This window comes from Malus domestica, chromosome 14, assembly GCF_042453785.1.
Source record: "Malus domestica chromosome 14, GDT2T_hap1".
Classification (NCBI taxonomy): Eukaryota; Viridiplantae; Streptophyta; class Magnoliopsida; order Rosales; family Rosaceae; genus Malus; species Malus domestica.
In genome coordinates this window covers 26,813,876-26,839,321 of record NC_091674.1, presented here as the reverse complement: position 1 = coordinate 26,839,321, position 25,446 = coordinate 26,813,876, and the positions used below count along the sequence as shown (strand labels likewise).

Sequence of the window (25,446 nt, the reverse complement as noted above, 5' to 3'; positions counted from 1 at the left end):
ACTGAAACTCTCATCTTGCACGGCTCCTATATGATAAAAGAAAGAAGAACTCATCAAAACTATTAATAATATTTACTGATTCACTACAAAAATTTTGTTGTGGCCCATTGCAGATTTTTACTAAATCTGAATAAGTTAATATATCGACCCCATTGGAAATTTTCATAATTTCTGTCGAGAACAACAGATATCAATATCTATATTTCTATAAATTTACATATTGATATTTTCACCTAAGTCAATATTTTAAACCCTGGTTTTGATTAATAATATAGAGACGTGGCCCCTAGTTGGGCCTAGGCATGAGTTGGGCGGATCTATATGGGTTAGGGGTTGTTATCAATCGGGCTCAGCTTTTAACTCCAATAACCCGCGAATCGGACCCTTCCACTCTCTCGGTCTCTGCTTTCTTCTTCTTCTGATTTCCAATTTACGGTTCGCGATCCCTAATTGATTTGACCATTTTCTGCAATTCTCGCGTTCTGCGTATGGAGAAGATGAGTGAGGTGGATCCCACGTTAGAAGTATTTTACGAGGAGAAGAAGCGGGTCCGCAACCCTTGGGTACCAGTTGGTAAATTCCCACTTTGATTCCTTCACTATCTTTCGGCAATTTGTTTCCTGTGATTGTTTTGTTCAAATTGTGAGGTTTGATATGAGTTTTATGCATATGTGATCGTAAAGTCTCGTGTTTGTTTGAATTTTTGGTGATTTGGGATTTTATATAAAGCTAATAATTTGGAAAAGTTAATTAATTAGATGATTAAATTCTGGTGAAAGGGTATTTGTAAAGCTTCTTTCTTGGTTAATCTATCATTAGCAATTAAAATCAACTATATATTTATATATTTCGAAATTTATTTGAACTTCATTGCTTTAGCTGTGGAAAAGAGAGCTAATTCTTATCTGGGATAGGTTGGTGGAAGTTAAAGTAGGAGCTAATTTAGTCTGGTTTTTGAATTGTTGGCCATTTGGATAGAATGTAGAATACAGTTTTCAGTTTAATGTCAATCGTCTCTCGTAAATTCTCTGTCTGCTGTCTATGAATTTGGAGAAGTCTTCGGACATTTTTGTTAGTATCCAGTGCAGTGGCAACGTCTTCATTTGGCAATGACAGTTGAGTATTCCAGTAGAATTATTGAACCTATGCCTTTTGTCGAGATGCAACAGAGTTTTGTTATTTTGAAACGTTACGGGGTCCTTGTTATTGGGGTGCTGACCGAGTGAAGGTTAGGTATGAGACTGACGTTTAGTCTAGTCTTAAAAATGAGATATTACGAGAAAATTTAAGAGAATGCAGAAGTTTTCCAAGGAGAAGTGCTACTTAGATTGCGAAATGGAAGTCACTCGGGTCCTAGAAAACTGTAGTAGTGGTGATGAAAACAACTGGGGACATTTGTATGCTGGATATTATGGTACGGGTCTGGTTCAAACTTCAGAGTGTATTCTTAATCCGGAGCTTATGGATCGTCTTTTCGTTTTAAATTTTCCTTTGAACTTGATTAAACAGAGAGAAAAATGTTTTCTTTTGTGTATGGTTTCAAGCGATAAATGTGGGAATCAGATCATCTCCCGATCTGTGTCCTCCGGATCATGCGAATCAAGTTTTCTTGGCCGTTTGATTCAAATCCTGCAATCAGAAATCTTTTTTCCTCCCCTCTTTTCTTTCCCTTCTTCTTCTTCCTATGGTGCAAACATCTTTCTTCTTCCTCTTTCTTTCCCCTTCCTCTTCCACTTCCTCTTTGTCCTTCCTCTTCCTCATCCTCAAAGATTGCAACCTTAGAGTTGTTTCTTAATTTTTGCAGTGAAAAATTGACGACCCAAATCAGAAAACAGGTGGAGAGAGAGAGAAACATATCTCTACGAGAGTAGATGTCGGCAAGAATGGCGCCCCAACTGCGGCTATCGTAGTACATCTGAAAATGGAGGATCCGAACAGAACAAACACAGGCCTTGCCAGCCGACCATCTCTCTCTCTAAAATCACAGGGATGTACGAGGAGGAGGAAGAAGACGAGGAATTGATCGGATGAGTAGAGAGGAAGGGAATCTGCACCAGAGGAATAGGAAGGGAGAGAAAAGGGGGGGGGGGAGAAATATTTCGGACTGCATGATTTGAATCAAACAGCTAAGATAACTTGGTCTGCAGGATCCGGAGAGGATCTGAACCCATAAATGTTTAATTGCAACAATTTGATAGTCGAATGATGCCAAATTGGTGTGCTTTCTGCTTCCTTGTCTGTCAAAATTATTCTTGCAGATGATTTCCTAGTGTTAAAGCTGTTATTTGTGTCGCTTTTATTAATTAAAATGAGATTCATTTCGGATAATTCTTTAAAACTAAACTTTTCAGGTGCGATGTTGACTGCTGGTGTGCTCACCGCCGGCTTAATCAGTTTCAGGCAAGGCAATTCTCAGTTGGGCCAGAAGCTAATGAGAGCTCGTGTCGTTGTCCAAGGTGCCACAGTGGCTCTTATGGTTGGCAGTGCATACTACTACGGGGATAATCCGTGGAAAAAGCCAAGTTAAATTATTCGATGGTATTATTGTTCTTCGTTATTGCAGCTATTCGATGGTGTCCATGAGCTGCATAGCTTGCGCTAAATAAATAACATTTTTCAAAGGAAAAGTATGGAGGATCATTGCGTTGTAATTGTAAGCCATGTTCATCTTGAATGTCCTTATAACAATCAAATAGTCGACATTCAAGTCTTCAATGTTCTTATGGCTCGTGGGTCGCTCGAGCTGTTTACGCATCTGGTGCTTTTTCGAGTTTCCATCAATCGTCCGGTTTTCAAGCCTAAGGCTCGGATGCTCGACGTAAACTGGAGGATGTGAAAACTTTTGGCAATTGGGTTACAAAGATTAGTCGACAAACTTTTCATTGTAACCTAACACGACCGCGTAATGTTACCAACCTAACATGACCACGTAATGTTACCGATCTAACAGGACCGTGTAATGTTACCGAACTAACACGATCGCTTAATGTTACCAACTTATTCATGTGCAGTAAAGATCTTTTGTAATATTTTCAACAACGAAAAGATTTACGAAAAGATTTGGGAATGAAAATAAAAATGCAAATTGTTGATGCACAAAATTAGTAAAGACTTTGGAACAACGTAAAGTATTAAGTTTGTGACTTTCGCTTAGTTGCTCTGGTCACTTGGTGAGAATAATATGTAAATAGATAGAAATAGGGAAGAAAACACAAGATGTACATGGTTCATCCTAAGTTTGGCTACGTCTACGAAGTAGATGAGTTTTCATTAATAATGAAGGGTTTACACAAATACATAGGTTCAAGCATAATCATCATTAGTGAGTACTAATAACTAGTTTAAATACAATAATGACATTAGGAATTAACTGTAGGAGAATGATCTTCTTTTATAGTTAAGAAGAGTCTCTAGCTTTTGTTTGCGATCGACGCGGGACTCTATGAACTTTATTCTGACTGTCGTGTTGTGATTGGCCTCCCGGTTAGAGGGAAACTTTTGTGCTTCGGCAGGGGTGCCTCAACATGAACCTTCAATGGATCCTTCAAGGTATGAAGTTGACCGGTGCTTGGTGGTTTCAGGATTGGTCAAGTATGGTACAAACAGTGATCCCCTAAGTTCCCGAGTGAGGAAAGCTTCTTGGTTAGGAACTTGAAAAATCCAAGTCATTGAGTAATCACGAAACTTATGAGTACCGAAGTGTAGTAACATATAATAGGAGTCCCCCAAGTTTCCAAGTAAAGAGGATAGCCGAAGGAGGTGGCTTGATATTCTTGAATGGTTAAGCTTTTTCCTTTGGTCACATAGTTTGAGTGGTTGAAGTTTTGTAGGTGAAGCTTTTTGGTTGAAACTTTGTAGGTGAAGCTTGTTCCTTTGGGCACATAGCTTGAGTGGTTGAAGCTTTGTAGGTAAAGCTTTTTGGTTGAACTTTGTAGGTGAGGCTTTTTGGTTGAAACTTTGTAGGTGAAACGTTTTTGTTGAAACTTTGTAGGTGAAGTTTTTTTGTTGAAGTTTTGTAGGTGAAGCTTTTTGGTTAAAGCTTTATAGGTTAAGCCTTTTTGGTTGAAACTTTATAGGTTAAGCCTTTTTGGTTGAAGCTTTTTTGAACCATATAAATAGATTTTGCTTCCACACTCTTGAGGAAGAGTGTGGAAGACTTTTTGAATTTTTTGTTGAAGCTTTCGGTTGAAGCTTTTTTGAAACACATAAATAGATTTTGCTTCCACACTCTTGAGCAAGAGTGTGGAAGGCTTTTTGAATTTTTTGTTGAAACTTTCGGTTGAAGCTTTTTTGAACCACATGAATAGATTTTGCTTCCACACTCTTGAGCAAGAGTGTGGAAGGATTTTTAAATTTTTTGTAGTTAGGCAAAGAGTGAAGCTTCCTCATTTCAAGGTGTGGGAGGCTTCCTCCCTCAAAGTGTGTGAAGGTTTTTTCCCTTCAAGTGTGTGGGAAGCTCTCTCCCTTCAAGAGTGTGAGAAGCTCACCCATTTGGGTGTGGGAAGCTCTCTCCCTTCAAGGGTGTGGGAAGCTCTCTCCCTTAGGTATGGGAAGTTCTCTCCCTTGGGTGTGGGAAGCTCTCCCCCTTGGGTGTGGGAAGCTCTCCCCCTTCAAGGGTGTGAGAAGCTCTCTCCCTTGGGTGTGGGAAGCTCTCTCCTTTCAAGGGTGTGGGAAGCTCTCTCCCTTCAAGGGTGTGAGAAGCTCTCTCCCTTAGGTGTGGGAAACTCTCTTTCTTCAAGGGTGTGGGAAGCTCTCTCCCTTCAAGGGTGTGGGAAGCTCAGCTCTCTCCCTTAGCCTTCTCCACATGTCATAATTAATAATTAATTAATTAAAAAAAAGGTCGTACCCAGTGCACAAGGCTCCCGCTTTACGCAGGGTCTGGGAGAGGTGAATGTCGGCTAGCCTTACCCCCATTTATGGAGAGGCTGCTCCCAAGTCTCGAACCTGAGACCTACCGCTCATGGGCGAAGGCACTTGCCATCGCACCAAGTGCGACCTCTTTAATAATTAATTAATTGCTTAATTAAAAAATTAATAATTATCAAAATAATTATTAATTAATTAATTTTGAATTTTGTTTTGCAAATTTATTTAATTTTTTTTTTGGCAGATATTTTTTTTTTTTGAATTAGGGACATGAAAATGTGGGAGAGACAATATATATAGATTTTGCTTTCACACACTCTTGAGCAAGAGTATACAAGGTAAGCTACACATTGTAGTAGTTGAAGGTTCGAAGGAACTATATAAATTAATTTTGCTTCACACAATCTTGATCAAGAGTGTGAAGCTTTCTATGAGTTGTAGTGTTTACATTGTTATAAAGGGGAAATGTCTGGAGCAGGTGCAAGAGGGCTGAAGAGCTTGATCTTTGTATACCATGCATTGAAGCCTTTGTTGACTTGCAATAAGACTTTGTTGGTGACTAAAGCCATTGTTGGGCATAAGTGCTCCCCTAGTTGGGTTAAGTTAAGCTTGTTTATCCCTCTTTTGAGCTGTAAGGCTTGAAGGTTTTTAATAGTACTTGTTGTATTCTTCATCGCCTAGTTGGTGATACGAAGGTGAGATCCTTCATCACCTAATTGGTGATAAAAGTGGCAAGTTCCTGAATGATATTATAGTATAGGTCGTACCTTTCATCACCTGGTTGGTGATACGAAGGTGAGTTCCTTTATCATCTGGTTGGTGAGAATAGGGGCAAGGTGCCAAGGCACATTGTAGCAAGTGTCAAATGACACAAAGTATGTTGACCCTTTTCGAAGCTTAGTTGGCTTATGTATGAATGTGTTGAAATGTATGATGTTTATGTTGATTGACATGAGTGATACTTTTGAATGTTTTGCTATGCATGAAGGATTCTATGCTTTGGATATGTGAACCATGTTGGTTGTAACATTTAGTTTCACTTACTTTGTGTCAAAGTATGCATGTTGAAGCTCTGAGTTAGAGTATAGAGGTAGGTCAGCATAGGCTAAGTGTTCCAATGCTAGGAATGTAAAATACTCAAACGAAGTTGTCTGACTTCCCTCTTCTTTAAATATTTCCCGAATGGCTTGTGTTACAAAAGATCTCAAACAGTTGAAGGTCAAAACATTTGTATTGTGTATGACTTCTTATAATAACATTTCCTTCAGCATCTAGTCTTTCTATTTTGAAAAAGCGAGGCTTGATCCTATAATCATAATAGTTGAAGTTATGTTCACTCCTGGTTGTCTTGATACAAACCTTTATCCCTCTTATTGTAATAAGCTTGCCGAGAGTAAAAATCTTTTCTCTTACCAAGAGACGAATATGTTTAGTGACTTAGCGAGTAGCTAAGTGAGGCAGGAAAGTGTGCAATGGGTGTCTGAATGGCCAAAACCTCCTCACTTGGTAGAACTTGACTTCTGTTGATGCACAAAACCGGAGGGGTCTTGGAACAACATAAATCCGACCGTGAATCTACAAGAAAGTAAATAACACAAGATATATCGTGGTTCACCCCAATGTTTGGGCTACGTCCACACTGATATTGATTGTATTTCTCTATAACTGTATGTATGGATTACAAAGGTGAGGGGGAGTCCCCCAGAGAAAGAGAGTGTTGTGTTTGTGAGGGTATTGCCCTCTGTTGGGTTCACAGAGTTCGATTTGTGAGGGGGGAAGAGTCCCTTTTTATAGAATAAGGGGCTCCTCCTTTTACATAATCATATGGGCTGGGTAATGAGGCCTAATGTATCAAAGTCTGAGGCCCAATATGTGTGGTACCAACAGTAGTCCCCAAGTCTTCAGTCAAGAGAATCTTTTAGCTGGAGACTTCAAATCCAATCCATGTACGGGCCGAAGTGGCTAAATGTCTTGAACTAGTACTCAACCCAAGACAATGTTCAACATAAAGCAATACTCGGCTAGAGGTATCACACGTTACGAGACTGCTCGGCTGGAGGCGATGCTCGACTAGAGGCTATGCTTGCGGCGAGGCGTTTGCTCGGCTGAAGGCTATGCTCGTTGCGAGGCGGCTCGGCTAGATCAAATCGCACAAGGTGAAGAGAGAGACAGAGAGAGAAGGCGCCGGGAATGGAATAGCTCGGCCTTATCCCACACAAGGGAAGCAAGAAACTTGGTCAGACGTGGCATGCAACATCGATTAGTGGAAGAAAAGTGGAGGCAAACCACAACTTTTGGCTACATTGGACATCTAAATGCGAAGTGCGCCTGTTACAGGTTCACGACCTGCATTTGCATCCTTGTGTTTCAAATACAAGTTTGCAAATTGGGAATCAAGGTCTCTGCTGTTAGAGTGGCTATGGCTAGAAGAAGGTCGCTGCTATTGATGCTGCTGTTGTTATTGCTGATACAAGGCTCGTAGCCTCCCAATCTCCCTCTTCAATAATTCTTGTTCCACTGAAAATGGAAACAGGTATTCCTCATTGCAACTATCTACTTTATGTCGACATGCACTCAGTATGAGTTGATTCTCGACATGACTCGGGTCCGCTTGTCGAGTTCACATATTGGGTCTATGTGTCAGATCCGCAGATTGGGTTCGCAAGTCGGGTCTTTGAGTCGGGGCCATACGTAGGGTCATCGAGTTGGGGCTATCTGTAGGGTCATCGAGTTGGGTCCGGGCACATATGTGTCCCAATAAGCGAATGTCCGAGCAAGTGGGTGTCCGGTCAGACAAGAGATTACCATGAGCACGTGGCTCATCGGTCTATAAGTTGGTAGACTTCTTTAATTAGCAACAATGTTGATTAGTGGATCTAGTTACTCAATAATTCCTGACAATAAATGACAGTATAAGTATGACCGTATAATGAATAAATCAAATTGACAAAGTTTCTCAAGGTAAAAATATTGTACTGTGTGCCTTCTGTGAATAAATGATTTATTCTGTTATGTGATAAATGACATGTTGCATAAATCAACAATATATTAGGTATTGCCTAAATGTGTGTGTGTATATATATAATCATGAATAAATGATTTATTCAGTTGTTTGATAAATCACATGTTGTATAAATCAATAACGTGGTAGTAATCATGTGACATTAGAAATAATAATTATATAATTTAATCATAAGTCATCATGACATAAAAATAATAAAATTATTATTTTATAATTAATCATCATGATATAAATAAAATAATAAGATATTAAATAAACAATACGTATCTTCGTATATCTCCGAATAATGAAACCATTCAAAATGACAAGGAGGATCTTGGATCCACTTGTCTGATTAATGATCACAATTAATAAACAAAAGAACGTATTAAATTGTTAATCATGTGGTAGGCAGCTTTGCAAGCAACACCTTAGTCATGAAAGGCTGCTACTGGTAGGGGTCCCCTAATACAACTTGTGCAAGCCAACTATAAATCCATTCTCTCTCTCACTCGGTTCTAGCAAATGTCATGTGAAATTTACTGACTTTTGTAATGTTCCTTTTTTATTGTGTTAAAATAATAAAATAATTATAATAAAACTTACCTTTTTAGACGGAGTGGGCAGCATTTATAGAATAATTGAAGCAGACAAAAGAAAAGTAAAGCTGGCATCATTTATAGAATAATTAAGAAATAACATAAAGAAATATAAAGTTTCTGACAACCACTTATCTTCTTCGTGGGTGTGGTTTGGAATCATGTCGAAATTCTTAACGCTTTGCATTGTGGCAGGACAAGTTTTCTTCTTGTAGGAGAAGAACCATTTCTCAATGTTGTTATGCTCGTAGGTGACACTAGTGGAGATGGTGACGGGATCTTTCATGGACTCCATAGAAATGGGACATCTGAAATGGTACGGAGGAAAGTCGTCCATGGCTGTCGTAGACGCCGAAGAAATGAACAGGTAAGATCTCGGCGGAGGATCTGGAACCAGGCGTCGTACAACCGCCCGCGTGGTCACACGTGCAAGACATAAAGCTCGCTGGATCTCTCACCTCCATCTCTCGACCAGACTCGGGACCAGTAATCCTGAAATCTCGCCAGAGCGGCTAGTTCGTCGTCCGCGAGACCTCGCCGAAGCTCGTCACACTTTTGTTGTCCTCGAAGGTGAGTACCATGGTCAGGCTCACGCTCCAACTCGTCGATGTTAGTTTGATTTCGGGGAGTGAGTTGACTCGTTCGAGTTGCCTGATCTCTGTGGAGTCCACGTTCCGAAGCAAGCACGCGAGCGAGCAAGGGGAGAGAGAGAAAGAGCAAGACAAAGATTGGAAAAGCGAGAGAGAGAGAGATCTCTGTCGGTGTGGACGCCCAAGAACAGGAGAGAGATGAGGGACATGAGAGAGATGACTCGGTGGCTTTGAACTGGAAAAGGAATGTAAACAGCATGATGGACGTTGTTCATAGAGGTCATTTTACTAACTCAGATTGTGTGAATCAATGCATCAATTCTTGTGCAACGTGATCGGTGGAGATTGTGACGGTGGGAGCATCGTGATTGACGGAGATTGTGTTGGCGATTGATCTGTGGAAGGATAGATTTTGTACTGCAAATCTTGGGACGGCAGCAATTTTGCTGAGACAGTTGAAGGGTGTCATTGGTTTGGACTAGTAAGCACATCCCATGATTTTTGGGTTGTGCAGATTCACGACGGAGGTGAAAAAATGAAAGGGAACCGACATAACTTTTCGTGTCGATTTCCACAGATGGCGCCAAATGTTGATGCACAAAATCGGAGGGGTCTTGGAACAACGTAAATCCGACCATGAATTTGCAAGAAAGTAAATAACATAAGATTTATCGTGGTTCACCCCAATGTTTGGGCTACGTCCACACTGATATTGATTGTATTTCTCTCTAACTGTATGTATGTATTACAAGGGTGATGGGGAATCCCTCCAGAGAAAGAGAGTGTTGTGTTTGTGAGGGAATTGCCCTCTGTTGGGTTCACATAGTTCTATTTGTGAGGGGGGAGGAGTCCCTTTTTATAGAATAAGGGGCTCCTCCTTTTACATAATCATATGGGCTGGGTAATGAGGCCCAATGTATCAAAGTCTGAGGCCCAATATGTGTGGTACCAACAACTTTCATTCCCCACTTGTTAATATGAGTTAACTATAAAAGTGTTCCTTTGGTATGTCTTTGCCCCGGCAAATGCATGATTGTAAGCTTGCATCATCATCTCAGAGTAAGTTTTCCAAGTGTTAGCATCAATCATGTACTTGAAGAAACATTCATGCATCCTTATCGTGAAGGCCTTGAATTGTGTTTTGTCATATGCCTCAGCACAACGAGAGTACTTATAGCTGAAGCGACCGTTATATTCACGCAATGACTCGTTTGATTTCTGACGAATAATGTATAGTTCATCAGCAAAGTGTAAGCGATCAGCTTGGAAGATGTGTTGAGTCACAAAGAGTCTACTTAGCTTAGCCAAGGAATCCACTATATCAGGTTGAAAACAACAATACCAATTTAGAGTTCCACTAGAGAGAGTGGAGGCAAAAATGAGACATTGTTCCTTATCACTATGTATTCGATATGCCATAGTGGATTCAAAGAGGTGGATATGCTCAATTGGATCTGCCCTCCCAGTAAGAGGGTCGGGCCTTGGTTGATTCCAGTCAGGTATATTGGCTTGACGTTAGGCTTTCAACTTGTTTTGCTTCCTCAAGGAGTTGTAGAACAAAAGGGTCTTGAGTGGAGTTAGGCACCATTAGAACTCTCATTCGTAAGTTTCCCTCATCCCTTGGAAGTAAGGGAGTTTGGTCAAAGGAATGTGGCTTTTCCTTAGATTCACCATACTGGCTTTTAGGGCATGCATGTTGGTAGGCCTACATTGTGGTAGAAGATTGAGCCCTTCAATGACTTTTGGGTATTTGATCCTTGAACCTAGGTGGATAGATTTTTCTTGACGTTGTATGGTAAACGACTCTTGATCTTTCCATTCCCTCTGCAGGGATGTGCTTCCCTCCAATTCTCTTGCTTCGGATCGAAACAGCTGGGTTGAGAGAAGTTTCATGTTGATCAACACATTGATGAGTAACTTGTTCCTTATCAGGAATATTCATGTTGAAGACCGGTGACCCTCTGTGTTGGGGGGCACCCAGGTGATGGTTGGCGTCCACAGAGGCAATAGGCTCATGTGATTGAGTATGCCGAGCCTCATTGAGCATCTCGAAGAGCTTCTCATACTGCTCTTAGAAGATCTCATTCTTCATTGCTATCTTGTTGTTCTGAGCCTCCAGCTCTTCAACTTTAGCTTGAAGAGCAAACTTCTTTCGTTCTTTCCCTTGTTGCCTCACACTAGGCATGGAGGGAGTGTCGTTCTGTGTGATGTGGCTTCATTCATTCCTCATGTTGGAGAGGGATGCCTGGTCAAAGGAAAGTGTACGAACGATGGAAACCAACTTGACGAAGCTGAAGATAGTAGGAATAAGTGTCTTTCCCACAGACGGTGCCAAATGTTGATGCATAAAATCAGTGAAGACTTTGGAACAACATAAAGTGTCAAGTTTGTGACATTCGCTCGGTTGGTCCGGTCACCTGGTGAGGATAATATGTAAATAGATAGAAATAAGGAAGCAAACACAAGATGTACGTGGTTCACCCTAAATTTGGCTACGTCCACGGAGTAGAAGGGTTCTCATGAATAGTGAATGGTTTACACAAATACATATGTTCAAGCATAATCATCATTAGTGGGTACTAATGACTAGTTTAAGTACAATAATGACATTAGAAATTAATTGTAGGAGAATGATATTCTTTTATAGTTGAGGAAAGTCTCCAACTTTTATCCGCAGTCGATGTGGGACTCTATGAACTTTATTCTGACGTTAACATGTGTCGTACTGTGATTGGCCTCCCGGTTGGAGGAAAACTCTTGTGCTTCAGTAGGGTTGCCTCAACATGAACCCCTCAGTGGATCATTGAAGATATAAAGTTGATCGGTGCTTAGTAGTTTCAGGATTGGTCAAGTATGGTACAAACACAAATCAAATCAAGTAAGGACTTTGTTTACTCATTTCACTAAAATTATCAAGAATTGAATTAATTAACTATTAAGTTATTATTGGATAAGAATGTATATGGACATCCTAATATTTTTAACAAATTAAAATATTTTCAACAAATAAAAAAAGAATCGTGAATATATTCATTATACTAATCTAATAAGAACACTATAATATATTCCATTTTCATGTTGTCAGTGTAATTATATTAGTTTTGCTTTTATTGCAATTGTTTTTGCAGTTCTGTTTTTTTTCTTCATAGTTTTTGCAATTATGTTGAGATACATGTCTTGTACACATTATTGATGTACTTTGAAATGTTTTATGATAAATTCTGTTATTTAATTATAATAAAACAAACATATAATAAATGGTTTCTTAAAGATAAAATGATAGCAGTTTTGTTATAATATTAAAAGCTAATACAAACATCAATGAGAGCATTCTGAATAAAATCCAAGAAGTCCTCAATCTAAAGAGACGATAACAATAGTTAACATAGAGAATTTTGGAATTAAAAGTTAAAACGGTCCATATATTTATCAATTTTTTGTACAATATTTATCATTGAGTAAACTATAAAAAAAGTTTTAAACACTTTCTCTTTCATATTAACAGAACATTCCCTTTTTCTTCGCTCTTCCAGAACCAGTAGTAAACTTGCGTAGTGCTTACGCTAAGGAATTCTATCCAATGTTTTTTACTTTTAAGGAAAAACATACAATGAAAATAATATATATAGTTCAATGAACAAGAAAAAATAAATAAATAACTATAAAAAAATTACCATAATTGAGGAAGATTTACTTGGTAATTATGAATCGAATTTCATGCGCCCTAACGAGATTAAATTTTAATTTTAATTTTAATTGTGAATCAATGTCACAAAATTAACTTTAATTTTAATTTGAGACCGTGCGTGCCACGTAATAATGCTATTATTTGAACACGTGCGCCTGAACATGTCGACATTCACACCCCTCTTCCCCAACTCTCTCTCTCTCTCTCCCCCTCTCACCCTCCTCCTCCTCTCCTCCACCGACCCGTTGTTTCTTCTCCAATTCCAAATTTTCTCAATTTTCTGTGTGGTTCTGGGGAATCTTCAGTCAGACAAGAAAAGGTTCGCCCCGTTAAATAAGTAGCTCTTGTAAGATATCCAGTTCCCATCCTCTCTCTCTCTCTCTCTCTCTATATATATATATACACACACACACATATATCTATTGTTAATTTTATTTTTCATCGACATGCTCAAAGAACAAATTTTTTTCTCTTTCTTTGTATATGATTTTCTGGGTAGGTCTTAGATCTTCAAAAGATTGCAGCTTGCTTTTAATTGTTAGACTTCAGAAGCACTCATGACATTGTTTCACAAAATCTCAGTATTGGTTTCATGACAACATTCCAATTTTTATTGAATTTTTTGATAGGGGGAGTTGAATTACAATAATGCCTCAACTGGGTGTGTCTAATAATTGGTTAAGTTTGAAATGCCATTTTGCTCGAAGTTTTTATTTTATGCTGTGGAGATAACAGTTGCATTGCATTTTTTTATCAAATTGTGATGATCCAATTATAACTTTTAATCCTGTTGTGCAGCTTAAGATTTCCCATGAGTGTGATATTTCAATTTTTTTTTGCTTTTTCGATTGTGTGGCATGTTTGTTGTTGTTATCAATTGTTAAGTATGCTTGCATAAACAAACTTTCAGATGATAAATATGTTAGCTTCGCAATGTAGTATATTGAATTGCGGGGAGCCCGGCTTTTGGCATTTTGGTTAGGGTGAGTGATGAATTGTAAACATTCGTGTTAAACTTGGGAACTGACTCTCCAAGTTGAACTAGTCATTGTGACAGTAGCTTGTTATGGTTATCCTCCAACTTTAGGGGAGGCAAAGTCCATTTTAAGGAGAGGCCGTAGTTTGTACTTGGTGGCGAAGCATAGTCAACGCATTTACATTCTGCAATCTGATGTCATTGGCGTATGAGTTAATTTGGTATTAGTACATGTAACAAAAAGCTTTACCTGTCAGATTGAAGATGGTTCGGTGACCCAGTTATGGAAATCTAAGCTATAAATCATTTTTTTTCTTTTTTCTACTTTGTTTGTACGGTTGATTGATTCTGTGGAACTAATGAACGGAGAAACTGGGTTAGTTTTAGTTCAGGTGGCTTTCTTTCTGCTGCATCATCCAATGGGTATAAAAGTCTTTAACAAAACGCACTACTACACATATAGGCTGGTATGGCTGATACTGCAACATAGGTCCGTTTCTTTGATGGTCATGGTTTGTGAAGAACGATCCCCTGTTTAAGCAGACTTATAACTTATTTCGGTTGTATCACTGATTTTGCTTATGCAATCCACAGATATGTGTTTACCTTGATTTTGGACATCGATTAAATCTGAGTTTGTGTTACTTCTACTTCTGCTTCACCATTTATTTTTGCGAATCTTGTTGATTTCCGGAAGGTCAGTGTACCTTGTTTGTTGTGAATTAGACTGTTTTAGTTTCACCCATATGGTTTTAACATATTTAATTTCTTTGAAATTTGTTTCCTTGAAAAGTTGATCACTTCGGTACGTTTGTGACAGGTTTGGGATTTTCATTTTAATAAGCTAAGATGTCTTCACCAAGCAAGCGGAGAGAGATGGATGTCATGAAGTTGTAAGTTGTTTGTTACTTAATACCTCCAACCTTTGCAATGTGGGTCTTATGTTTCATAAGATTGGATTTCTCCTTTTGGTTTACTGAGTGGGATGCAGTTGTTTAGATAGAAGTATGTATAATCAGGTTGCTAACTTCATCTCTGGCATGAAATAAAGCTTTGGAACACTATTTCTAATGCTTTTGTTTTCCATTCTTTTCTCAATGATTTTCAGGATGATGAGTGACTATAATGTGGAGACAATAAATGATGGGCTGAATGAATTCAATGTGGAATTCCATGGTCCGAAAGAAAGTAATGTCCGACACTCCTGCTTATACTTCATTGCATAAAATTTTCTACATGTTTATGTGTGGGCATGGTGGCACATTTTAACTGAATTTGGTTTAAGAACCTGTGCAATCACTCAACTTTGGAAAGTTTTTCATCTTTGTTTGCCTTGTTGTAACTTTATTACAGTTTGCTCTTAGATCGGAACTGCATCTTGCTTCTTTTATTTCCACTAGGCTTTTATCAGCTGAGGCTCTTACAGTGTGATGATATGATTGCAGGCCTTTATGAAGGAGGGGTTTGGAAAATCCGTGTTGAGCTTCCGGATGCTTATCCATATAAATCTCCTTCTATTGGCTTCATGAACAAGATTTTCCACCCTAATGTTGATGAGCTGTGAGTGTTCTTCAGTTTTAAAATCAAATTCACCTCACGAATAATCCAGTTTAGTTACCTCTAGGAACTTTTAAATTCTAACTGCTACTAGTGGTACGCTGGCAGATGGGTCAAACAAAGGCTGAATTTATTTAGAAATTTAGAATGCTGTAATACTGCTGTTGATTATCAAATGCTTTGAATAAGTCTCTGGTTTTGAAAACTATGAGTTATTTTTTTAGTAAGGAGCAGGACTTTGAGTAATTGTTTATTGGTTATTAATCTGGTTTGTACTCGCTGTTTTGTTTTTCTTGTGTGATTGCAGATCTGGTTCTGTCTGCTTAGATGTAATTAACCAATCATGGAGTCCAATGTTTGGTAATTATCGTCCCGTTTTAGTAATTATTCTGACTCTCTTTTTTTCAATACACTGCTGAAATATTAGTTTTGTGTCATTATACTCTCTTCTATGAGTCAGTGATGTTTGGCGGTTCTATTCTGTTTCACTTTTATTTTTCCTTCTTCATTTGGTTTTTCTTGGATTTCTCACATATAAGGTCATGTTTCTTCTTGATGCAGACCTTTTAAATGTTTTTGAAGTTTTCCTTCCACAACTGTTGCTTTATCCAAATCCTTCAGATCCACTCAACGGTGATGCAGCGTCATTGATGATGAAGGACCGAAAACTCTACGATCAGAAGGTCAAAGGTAAAACTTCATCTGCAATTAATATGCCTTTCTTTCAGTAAATATGCTTAAACTAACAATGCCTAAATTTTTGAAACTTCACCGCAAACTCTCACAAATAACTTAGGTAAATTAGGAGATGGACCTTCCAAACATGAGCATATGTGTGCAAGAGCTCTTGCTTGTAATTAGATAGTTCCATACTCTTCCTACTTTTTCTTGGTTCCCTTGACTGTGTCTCGAGTTGGAATTCCAATACCGTCTCATAGCTGTGAGTGTGACTACAGCAAGGTGGTCCATGGACCATGGCTACTCGAATTACTAGTCTATCTCCGGCCCCTTATTCAATGCTTTCGGCTAACACTTGCATACAAGATTCCACTTAATTTTCATAGTAAGTTAGTTCCTTCAGCTTCGAAGATGTTATATAGGGAGTATTCTTAGAGCACAGAAGCTATTCTTCCTTGGTTGCTCACAGAGCATAAGCTAGCGAGAAAATCTTCTTTACTTTCGCGGGATTTTTTATCATGTAAAGTATTCAGTTTACAAATTTCCATTGTGATATGTGGACACAGAGTACTGCGAGCGATATGCAAAGAAGGAGCACATTACCAATACAACACCAGACGAGGAGAGCGATGATGAGAACATTAGTGATGAGGAAAGCAATTCAAGCGACGATGACATTGCTGGACATGCAGACCCATAGTGAACTGCAGGTGTAGGGGGAAACTTTACCTTTGATTAAAAACCTGCTTATAGTTATAGCAGCAGCATTGTAATCCCCCATTACATGCTTACGATTTGAATTAAGTTTACTACCAATATTTGTATGACTAGATTCGAAAAGATTGCGTTTTCTTGTAAAAATTATGAATTGTGTCAAATAATCTACTTCTGTCGTTGGTTACTGAACTGTTTTAATGTTATGAAGAGTCGGAGTCACATAGGATGATGAACATGTAGAAATGATCCAAGACACAAATATTTTATGTGTTCTTTCAAATTCTATGAGATGTGTATAGAATTGTTTGGGTAGACGGTCCTTCATCCTTCAAATTGGTCAATTTTCTTAATCAAGACAAACAATAGCATACCAAGCGTTATGTTCTTAAAATCGGCCTAGGTGCTAGGTGATGAAGGCTCAATGCAATTTAGGCCAAAAAGTAGGGAAAGATCTGGTAAGAGCTAGGTGGACTAGGCGGCCTAGGCGATGGTTAGGCAGTTCATGGTTTGAGGTTTTATTATTTTTTAATTTAAAAGAACCCATATCATTTATCTCGCTGTTTCGTGTTTTCTCTTCATTCTGTCTTTGCACAAACGCGTTCACTTCCCCCCCCCCCTCCAAAAAAAAGATGCTGTGATGATGCCAATGTCACGATGGCTTATGATCAATACATAGTTACTTCGGGGACAAGTTAAGTGGTATAAAACGTTTTCTATAGACTGGAGCTTTTGTGTTTGGATTTGCACTTGAGATTTTGTGTTCAGATCCAGATTCAACTTGAGGTTCTGTGTTTGGATCCATGCTCAAACATTGCGTGTATAAAAAAGAAACGAAGGTCTGCAACTTGACCCGATGATTACTCTACTTGTGTGTTTGTACAACGTGCAACACAATAAGGGAGAGCATGATACCTTTATGTGCCATCTGCCATGCTCATCCATGGTTGACTTGTCTTCAACTTAACCCAGTCAATCACAATCTTATACCTATTTTTAAGTAATTATAAAACAACATTAAAACTAATTGAAAGTTACACCCTTGGCACTTGGTACTTACCATTGTCTAGTTCGGAAATTAAGGAACTAATCCGATTTGGAGGGTCTCTACAAGTCACTATAGTAAACAGTACTTGATTAACACATGGCATTACTAGGACCATCGAACCACCATTAATCCCCAAAAAGATAATACTCGGCTCCTTACATTTAAGAAGTCGTTCACAGACAAATAACAGTTTGATTCGTGCATAAACTTTTAATTGAGCGTTTTTCATAAGAGGGGTATGCATGTGTTCAAAATGTACTGTGATTTGCAGGTAAGTAGGAATAACCATGTTCTTTTCTAGAAGACTGTTGAAAAAGACATGCCATCGAAAAATTTGACCATTTAAAAATGCCGGCAAATATTTCTTTTTAAAATTGTTAGAGACTTTAGTGCCATTTGTTATGAGCCCTACATACACCCAGAGAATGTTTCAAACTCTCTGTCAGTGTTCATCCAATCGGCAGCAAGTGATTCCATCAACCAACTCCAACATTTCCATTTGTTCCTTTCTTCTTGTTTCTCCAATTCCAATCACTGAATCCCACTTCATAAGGAAGAAGTACCAAGCCACAGAGCCATTTCCCACACCAAAAAAAATCTAATTTGTACATAGAAAACACGAAAAATGGATCGAATTCCCATTCGGGTGTTTGCCATTTTGATCCTTCTCGTAATCTTTCCAGTGGCATATCCAGAAGATCAAGAGTGGATTCAGATCAAACAAGCGTTGGTGCAGTTCATGGACAAACTCTCACCGGTCAATGCAGTGCCCACGAACGGAAATTGGGGTTGGAACATGAGCTCAGACCCCTGCAGAGATAAGTGGGAAGGTGTGACATGTGACGGAAAGAATTCTGTCAAGAAAATAGTCCTCGAAACCTCAAATTTAGCAGGAGTTCTTGATGCAAACTCTCTCTGCACGGTGAAGTCTGTTGGTGTTGTGAGTCTGAAGAATAACAAGATCACTGGACAGCTCACAGAAGAGATTGAGAACTGCAGAGATTTGACTCACTTGTATATAAGTGGGAACCAGTTTTCGGGTGATCTTCCTGCCTCTCTTTCGCAGTTGAATAATCTGAAAAGAGTTGACATCTCTAACAACAACTTCAACGGTGAGCTTCCTGATTTCTCAAAGATTTCTGGCTTGATAACTTTTCTTGCTCAGAACAATCAGCTTGATGGGAAAATCCCTGATTTTGATTTCTTCAACCTCAAGGAATTCAATGTCTCCAACAACAACTTCAGCGGCCCTATCCCCGATGTCAAAGGCCTATTACAAAATGATAGTTTTTTTGGTAATCCTCAGCTGTGTGGAAAGCCACTGCAAAATGCCTGCCCTCCTGCACCACAAACTTCCATAATGCCAAAGAAATCGAGAAAGTCCTGGTTCGAAAAGCTTTTGCTCTTATCAGGATATATAATTCTTGGCCTGGTTGTTGTTTGCTTCTTTCTCTATAAACTTGTCAGCAAAAAGAAGATCAGAGAAGATGAAGAAAAGGGCAGAAATAAAAAGATTGCGGCGAATGATGCTGCTAGCACTGTGCCTAGCACTACTATTTCTTCTAGTGTGAAGGATGGTAGTGGTCAAAAAACGTCCGAGTACTCGTTATCATCTGTTGAAAACGGAATGGCTCCACCGCTCGTGGTTCTCACTAGTCCATTGCTGAGGGGGTTGAGTTTTGAGGAGTTGCTCCGAGCTCCTGCTGAATTGCTTGGCAGAGGGAAGAATGGAAGCCTCTACAAAGTCATGCTTGATGGAGGGGTTAACTTAGTTGTGAAGAGGATCAGGAACTGTGGGATTTCGAGCGAAAAATTCAAGACTCGGATGACACAAATCGATCAGGTTAAGTGTCGAAATGTCTTGCCAGCTGTTGCATTCTATTGTTCCAGACAGGAGAAGCTCTTGGTTTATGAGTATCAGCCTGATGGCAATCTCTTTAACCTTCTTCATGGTAGGTTACGCTCGATTTGATCAATTTTTGCTACTTATATATATCTCAAATCATAAAGCTTGGGGACGTGAGATTTCCTAAACATAACTGGTTATTCGTACTAGCCTCTCCATACGTTCTGACGCGCTTGTGAAAAGGCTTTTCTTACCGCGAGTATTTTGTTTACGATCAATAAAGTAATTTTAATCGAATTGCTCATGGGTTTTTGGTATCACAGGATCTTCAAACGGACAAATATTTGACTGGGGAAGCAGACTAAGTGTTGCAGACATCATTGCTGAGTCATTGGCATTCATGCACCAAGAGCTACATGAACATGGCATTGCTCATGGCAACCTAAAGTCCATGAACATTTTGTTCAACATGTCCATGGAGCCCTGCATCAGCGAATACGGCATAATGGAAGTCGAAAATCAAGACGGGTCACTCCTTTCGCCAAACAACGGGATTGAAAGTCCGAATGCAGGCCATGCAGATAGCACGTTCAAGGGTGATGTCTATGAATTTGGTGTGATACTTCTCGAGCTTCTGACCGGGAAGCTGGTGCAGCAAAACGGGTTGGATTTACCAGGGTGGGTGCACTCGGTGGTTAAAGAGGAGTGGACTGTCGAAGTTTTCGACAAGGCTTTGATCCAAGAGGGTGCAAGTGAAGAAAGGATGGTGAGCTTGTTGCAGGTAGCATTGCAGTGCATAAATTCAACTCCATATGATAAGCCAAGTATGAGTCGAGTTTCGGCGATGATTAAGTCGATCAAAGAGGAGGAGGAGAGATCTTTATCCTCCGATCCATGAAAAGTGAAACATTTCAGCAGTTGCAGCTCACTTGTTGGAGGAATTTGGTATAAAAAATGTTTGTTTTTGGGTAAACCTATGATGTTATTGTCCTTGTCACTTGTTCATATGAGTATGTTACATGAAAATAATTCTTGGGAAAAGGGGATTTGTGGCAATAAAAAGACCGTGTAATAATAATATGTATGCATTCATTATTTTTCGTTTTCCTTATCAACAGGAGATAAGACAGTCGACTTAGAATTTTTTTCAAAGCTAAGAAGAGAAGTATCACTAAATTAAGATTTAGTTGATCTAGGTCGAATTATTTGGTTGAAAATTTCTCACCAAATTTCTCAGAGACTGGTGAAACCGACTCACAACGGATACAATCTTTTCTTCACAAACAATCATTTTGGTCATTCCGTGAAAAATCTCTGTTAAATTGAGGGTATTTTTGTTAAATCAACCCCTCCACTTGAAGTAGTGGTTTCTTTAATTTAACATAGATTTTTTTAAAGATGACCAAAATGATTGATGGTACATAATCTCAATGACCACTTCTATCGATTTTAAATTTCAAAGACCAAAGTGATGAGTTATGACAATCTCATATACTATTTTGGCTAAAAAGCTGAACATAAATTGGATCACAAGATAAATTATTTTGAGTATTATGTTGAACACTATATGCATTCGTCTTAATTAACATGAGGAGAAGTAGACTGACTCCATAGACCAAAAGGTAAGACAAAATGGACTGATTCAATATCCACAGGGTGTCCAAAATGTCTGAATATGTGTTATATAATGCAGAACCCTCTAGCTTATATAACTGTTTAGATTATATAAAAAAATAAGAGTGTCACATCATTAACATAATCCGCAACAAAATTTATTGGCAGAAGAAAATATGTTTTATACTTGATTATATACAATTATGTGTTTATTTTTCTCGTAGAAATTAATAAGCGGTCACATTCGACCAGGTAAACTCAAGAATCTCTCCTTTGACCGGCTTGCCAGTTGGTTACCGACTAACATCAGACAAAGTTTGTCAAACAAATAGAGGTAGCATTACAAAAACATGATTAGTCATAATCACATGTGTTTAGTGGATACAATCATGGATATGATTAGGTGGTAATACGTGCCAGGAAAAGCAAACGTAACCCCACCAGTTGATTTTGTCAAACCTTTGAGATTTCAATTGGGTTGTGCTATTTACACATTTATTTTTATTTTTTACGTGTTTTTTTTATTAATTTATGTTTTTTTATTTTCTTCAATTCATTGATCTGATGGCTAGAAATTGAGAGCCGTGTGTAAGAGATAAAAATAGGTGTGTGGATACCACCATTCTTTCTGTTTTGCCACCATATCATAGCCATGAAAAAGCTAGAATAGTGCTACTTACACACTCGTTTTTACCTCTCACACACCTATTTTAATTTCTGTTTTGCCACCATATCTGACGGCAGAAAAGTAAAAGAATGTGTGTAAAATAAAAATAAGTGTGTGAACAAAACTACCAAAAAAGCTAATGTAGCAAGATAAAAGATTTGCATTGGTACATGACTTTTACCTACAAAGAAGAAGACTTTACCTACTGTTTTTTACTTACCCACTTCATAATTACTGCGGTAGATCATTCAGATTTTCAGTCTAGAAGTGGTTGATGGTGTGTTTTCAAGCCAGGATTGATGAAAAAGAAGTCACACTGAGCACTTTGGACAATCAAAACTGGGTGGTTGGGGGACCTTCTCAGCTTTTCAAGTTTACGTGACATATAGGTCCAGATCACCATACATATGAGGGAGACAAGTATAATGCTTTTCTTAGGTTTGTCTGGTATGGTGTCCTACAATTTTAGTTTAGCCAAACATGAAATTAATGTAGGATAGAGTCACCCAGTGGAGGTTAGAACAGTTTAGCAAAAGCGAAAACACATAAAATTTAGAGTGAAGTAAAAATTGAAGATAACTGAAATCACTCCAGAAGACTTGCACCCGTTCTTTGCTTCACACCAGTAATTGAAATTTGGAATCACTCCAAATAAACTTCGACCACAGAAAATAACTCAAACTTTTTATTCACAAACTCATATGTCCTCGTCAAAGGGGATCCCTTCATCAGTTCAACAATTTTGAAGAAAAACTCAGCCATCACATGTCATCTGACGAGAGAAATTTTTTTTTTTCCCTTCATTTCATGCAAGTATTGCGTTATGCAAAACTGCTAAGCTACTAGGAGAAAATCTTGTGCGGGCGACCCATTCTCGTCTTTGTGCGATCTCACAAGAAAGAGTGATTGTGACATGAATGTCGTGGTCAGGCTTCTTCATCTAAGAATTTATTGGCTGCTAGCCTTATCGTTGTAGGCCTGTAGAGTTTTAATTTTTCTTAAGTACTTACAAACACTCATTGCCGATACATATTTTGCCAGTTAAACTAATCTAACGACTTAAACTGAGATTTCCTTTTAGATACTACTGACACTCGGTACCAAAACATATTTGACGATTAGCCTTGATCCAACGACCTAAACTTAAACCAAATCCAAGGGTTAAATATTGTAAAAACTCAAGAAAAAATTGTAAGTTTGAAGGGTCTTTTTGTATCACAATGGGCTCAAGAGCCTATGGCTTTTTCAATGTCGACAGCACACTCCACAATCACACCAGTCTACATCAAAACACAACAGAATTAGAAAACCTTTCTTTCTCACACTTGTGTGGCGCAAAAGCAATTCAAATCAGACGGTGCAGACCCCATCATCACCAACCCCCATAAACTCTCAGTTTCGTACCCGCCATATCCAAGGGTAGGTTCTTTCCAATTCTACCAGCTTATTAATTCTTCAAGACCCAATTTTTATTTTCTCAATCTTCCACAAAACAACATTATCTCTTCACACAATATGAAATATTAATTTGATTAGGTTTCTAGTCAGCATTGCGTTCTTAATTTCTTCTATATATTCTGCATTTTCTTGAATAATTTAGTGTCTAATCTGAGAAACCCTGCAAAAAATTTACTTTTGAGCAATGCCCATCTCATAAAATCTCTAGAATTCTCTTTTGAGTCAAGCAAAAAGATGGTGATTTGGTATATCTTAATCCACCCTCCTCCAAATTTTGAAATTGTGCATTTTGTTGAGAATTTCAGTGTATACTCTGAGAAATCCAGCAAAAATATTTGCTTTTGAGCAAAACCCATCTCCTAAAATGTCTAGAATTCTCCATGGATGGCAGCAAAAAGATGGTAATTCGATATATCCACCCGCCTCATTGATAACCCCACCATCATCATCTCCTTCTTCGTCGATTGGCAGTATCAGTCCAGTGCTTCTTTTGGTTATAGTAATCGTAGCTGTTATGTTTTTTATCTATGGGTTTGCCCATTTGCTTTTGAGATGCCTCATAAAAAGGTCACCTTCCTCCTCAATCTTTCAATCCAATAGATTCCCAGAAACCTCTGGGTCTCGAGCTATCCAAAGGCAGCTTCAGCAGCTTTTTCGGCTTCATGATTCGGGCCTTGATCAAGCCACCATTGATTCTCTACCTGTGTTCTTCTGCGAAGACATTGTTGGTTTGAAGGAGGAGCCATTTGATTGTGCAGTTTGTCTGTGTGAATTTTCTGACCAGGACAAGCTGAGGTTGCTTCCTGTGTGCGGCCATGCTTTCCACATTGATTGCATTGACACATGGCTTCTCTCGAATTCGACGTGCCCCCTTTGTAGAGGAACCATTTTGGGGTCTGGGATTTTGTTGGAGAATCCGGTGTTCGATTTCGGTGACTCTAGGGAGATGTCAGATGGGCTTGTGAGTGATGGGGAGAACATGTGTTCGAGCGGTCGGAAAGGTTTGGTTGTGGAGGAAGGTGTTGGTGAAAAGAGGGTTTTTTCTGTGAGGCTTGGGAAGTTCAAAAGCTTGAATGAAGGGGATGAAAGTGGAGGGAAAGTGGGGGAGAGCAGTAGGTGTAATTTGGATGCCAGGAGATGTTACTCAATGGGTGCATATCAGTATGTGGTTGGCGATTCAAATCTCCAAGTTGCATTGTCCCACGATTGTGATGCCAAACTTGCCAAAGAGGGAGTTAGAAATGGGAGCTTCTCAGTTAATGAGAATTTGGAAGGGAAGAAAATCAGTGGCAGACATAAAGGCGAGAGCTTCTCGGTTTCGAAGATTTGGCTTTGGTCTGCAAAAAACAGATTCCCGGGTTCTTCAAGTGCTCAAACCGGTTTGCCTCCTTTTCGTGTAATTTCTCCGATCAATGCTGAAACATGAAATGTACAATTACGCTTAGTAGTAGTTCTGCTTTTTTCGCTATTTCGTTGTATAACAGATGCTTAATTGTATGTTCAGTTTAGCAAGAATTTTGTTCGGTAGCGATCTTGGAGAATTTGTACTAGTTTCTAAGTGTTTGGATTCCAGAACAGAATACAGAAAACAATCCTCATTTGTTTAGCAACTAAGATAAGCGCTTCTTTTCGAAAGCAAGAGCCCTTTCTTCATAAGCAAGAAACATGCACACAAGACCATGATCAAAGTATCAGACACTATAAAGAGGCAAATGATCGGTTCTTTCTACTACTTTCCTTCATTCTGCAGCAATCTAATCGTGATGTAAAAAAGATCGCGAGAAGCGTACAACCGAGGATGCAGGAAATGCCAAGCGTTTCCTTTTCCCTTTTCCTTTTTTCTGGTAGGGTAATGGATAAAAATTCTTTGGAAAATGGTATCGAATTCATGATTTGCTGTTGAATGGACATAAAACCCTCAGGAAAATGGTACAGAAACATTACTGTTCCGTAACTCTATGCTTTCCATGGTGATTACATACACATGGAAAAGAAAGTGTTTACAACCGATAAACATTGTTGCAATTTGCAGAGTTGATATGAGCATATCCAAGACCTTTTCTTCCGAACGACAAGTTAAAGCTCGCTCGATACTTTGCCTAGTTGTCCTTTGGCTACCGACCGTGCCTCAACCTCTTTGAGGT

The 25,446-nt window shown here is 38.8% G+C and overlaps 3 protein-coding genes and 1 long non-coding RNA gene across 7 annotated transcripts; all 4 read left to right on the top strand.

Moving 5' to 3' along the window:
• The first annotated feature begins 298 nt into the window (after positions 1-298).
• LOC103431164 (uncharacterized) lies at positions 299-2,710 on the top strand. Its single transcript, XR_011575413.1, has 2 exons — positions 299-573; positions 2,352-2,710. It is a non-coding gene; the product is annotated as an uncharacterized lncRNA (long non-coding RNA).
• A 10,200-nt stretch (positions 2,711-12,910) lies between these two features.
• On the top strand, positions 12,911-16,856 carry LOC103455242 (ubiquitin-conjugating enzyme E2-23 kDa-like). 4 transcript variants are annotated; one of them, XM_070812190.1, is made up of 8 exons: positions 12,914-13,090; positions 14,315-14,417; positions 14,541-14,613; positions 14,829-14,908; positions 15,166-15,280; positions 15,585-15,637; positions 15,839-15,967; positions 16,522-16,856. In XM_070812190.1, exons 3-8 carry the CDS (start codon positions 14,570-14,572, stop codon positions 16,653-16,655), a joined length of 555 nt encoding a protein of 184 aa, XP_070668291.1. In that variant the 5' UTR covers positions 12,914-13,090; positions 14,315-14,417; positions 14,541-14,569; the 3' UTR covers positions 16,656-16,856. The 4 variants fall into 4 exon arrangements, with proteins under 4 accessions (XP_008393053.1, XP_008393051.1, XP_070668291.1 ...); XM_070812191.1 differs by lacking the exon at positions 12,914-13,090 and adding an exon at positions 14,057-14,210; XM_008394831.4 differs by lacking the exon at positions 14,315-14,417 and having other exon boundaries at positions 12,911-13,063.
• Positions 16,857-18,193: 1,337 nt separating this feature from the next.
• Positions 18,194-20,602, top strand: LOC103455241 (probable inactive receptor kinase At2g26730). Its single transcript, XM_029092535.2, has 2 exons — positions 18,194-19,669; positions 19,887-20,602. The coding sequence occupies exons 1-2, from the start codon at positions 18,343-18,345 to the stop codon at positions 20,459-20,461; spliced, it is 1,902 nt and encodes a 633-aa protein (XP_028948368.2). The 5' UTR covers positions 18,194-18,342; the 3' UTR covers positions 20,462-20,602.
• Positions 20,603-23,123: 2,521 nt separating this feature from the next.
• Positions 23,124-24,912, top strand: LOC103437745 (RING-H2 finger protein ATL46-like). The gene has a single exon (XM_029092536.2). The coding sequence runs from the start codon at positions 23,667-23,669 to the stop codon at positions 24,726-24,728; it is 1,062 nt and encodes a 353-aa protein (XP_028948369.1). The 5' UTR covers positions 23,124-23,666; the 3' UTR covers positions 24,729-24,912.
• Positions 24,913-25,446: the final 534 nt, after the last annotated feature.

Bases quoted from the DNA above. Each gene is read 5' to 3' on its own strand.
- LOC103455242 (XM_008394831.4), top strand. From the start codon at position 14,570: ATGTCTTCACCAAGCAAGCGGAGAGAGATGGATGTCATGAAGTT. The intron at 14,909-15,165 runs GTAATGTCCGAC...ATATGATTGCAG, and splicing joins ATTCCATGGTCCGAAAGAAA to GCCTTTATGAAGGAGGGGTT. The intron at 15,968-16,521 runs GTAAAACTTCAT...ATGTGGACACAG, and splicing joins CTACGATCAGAAGGTCAAAG to AGTACTGCGAGCGATATGCA.
- LOC103437745 (XM_029092536.2), top strand. From the start codon at position 23,667: ATGTCTAGAATTCTCCATGGATGGCAGCAAAAAGATGGTAATTCGATA.
- LOC103455241 (XM_029092535.2), top strand. From the start codon at position 18,343: ATGGATCGAATTCCCATTCGGGTGTTTGCCATTTTGATCCTTCTCGTA. The intron at 19,670-19,886 runs GTAGGTTACGCT...TTGGTATCACAG, and splicing joins TCTCTTTAACCTTCTTCATG to GATCTTCAAACGGACAAATA.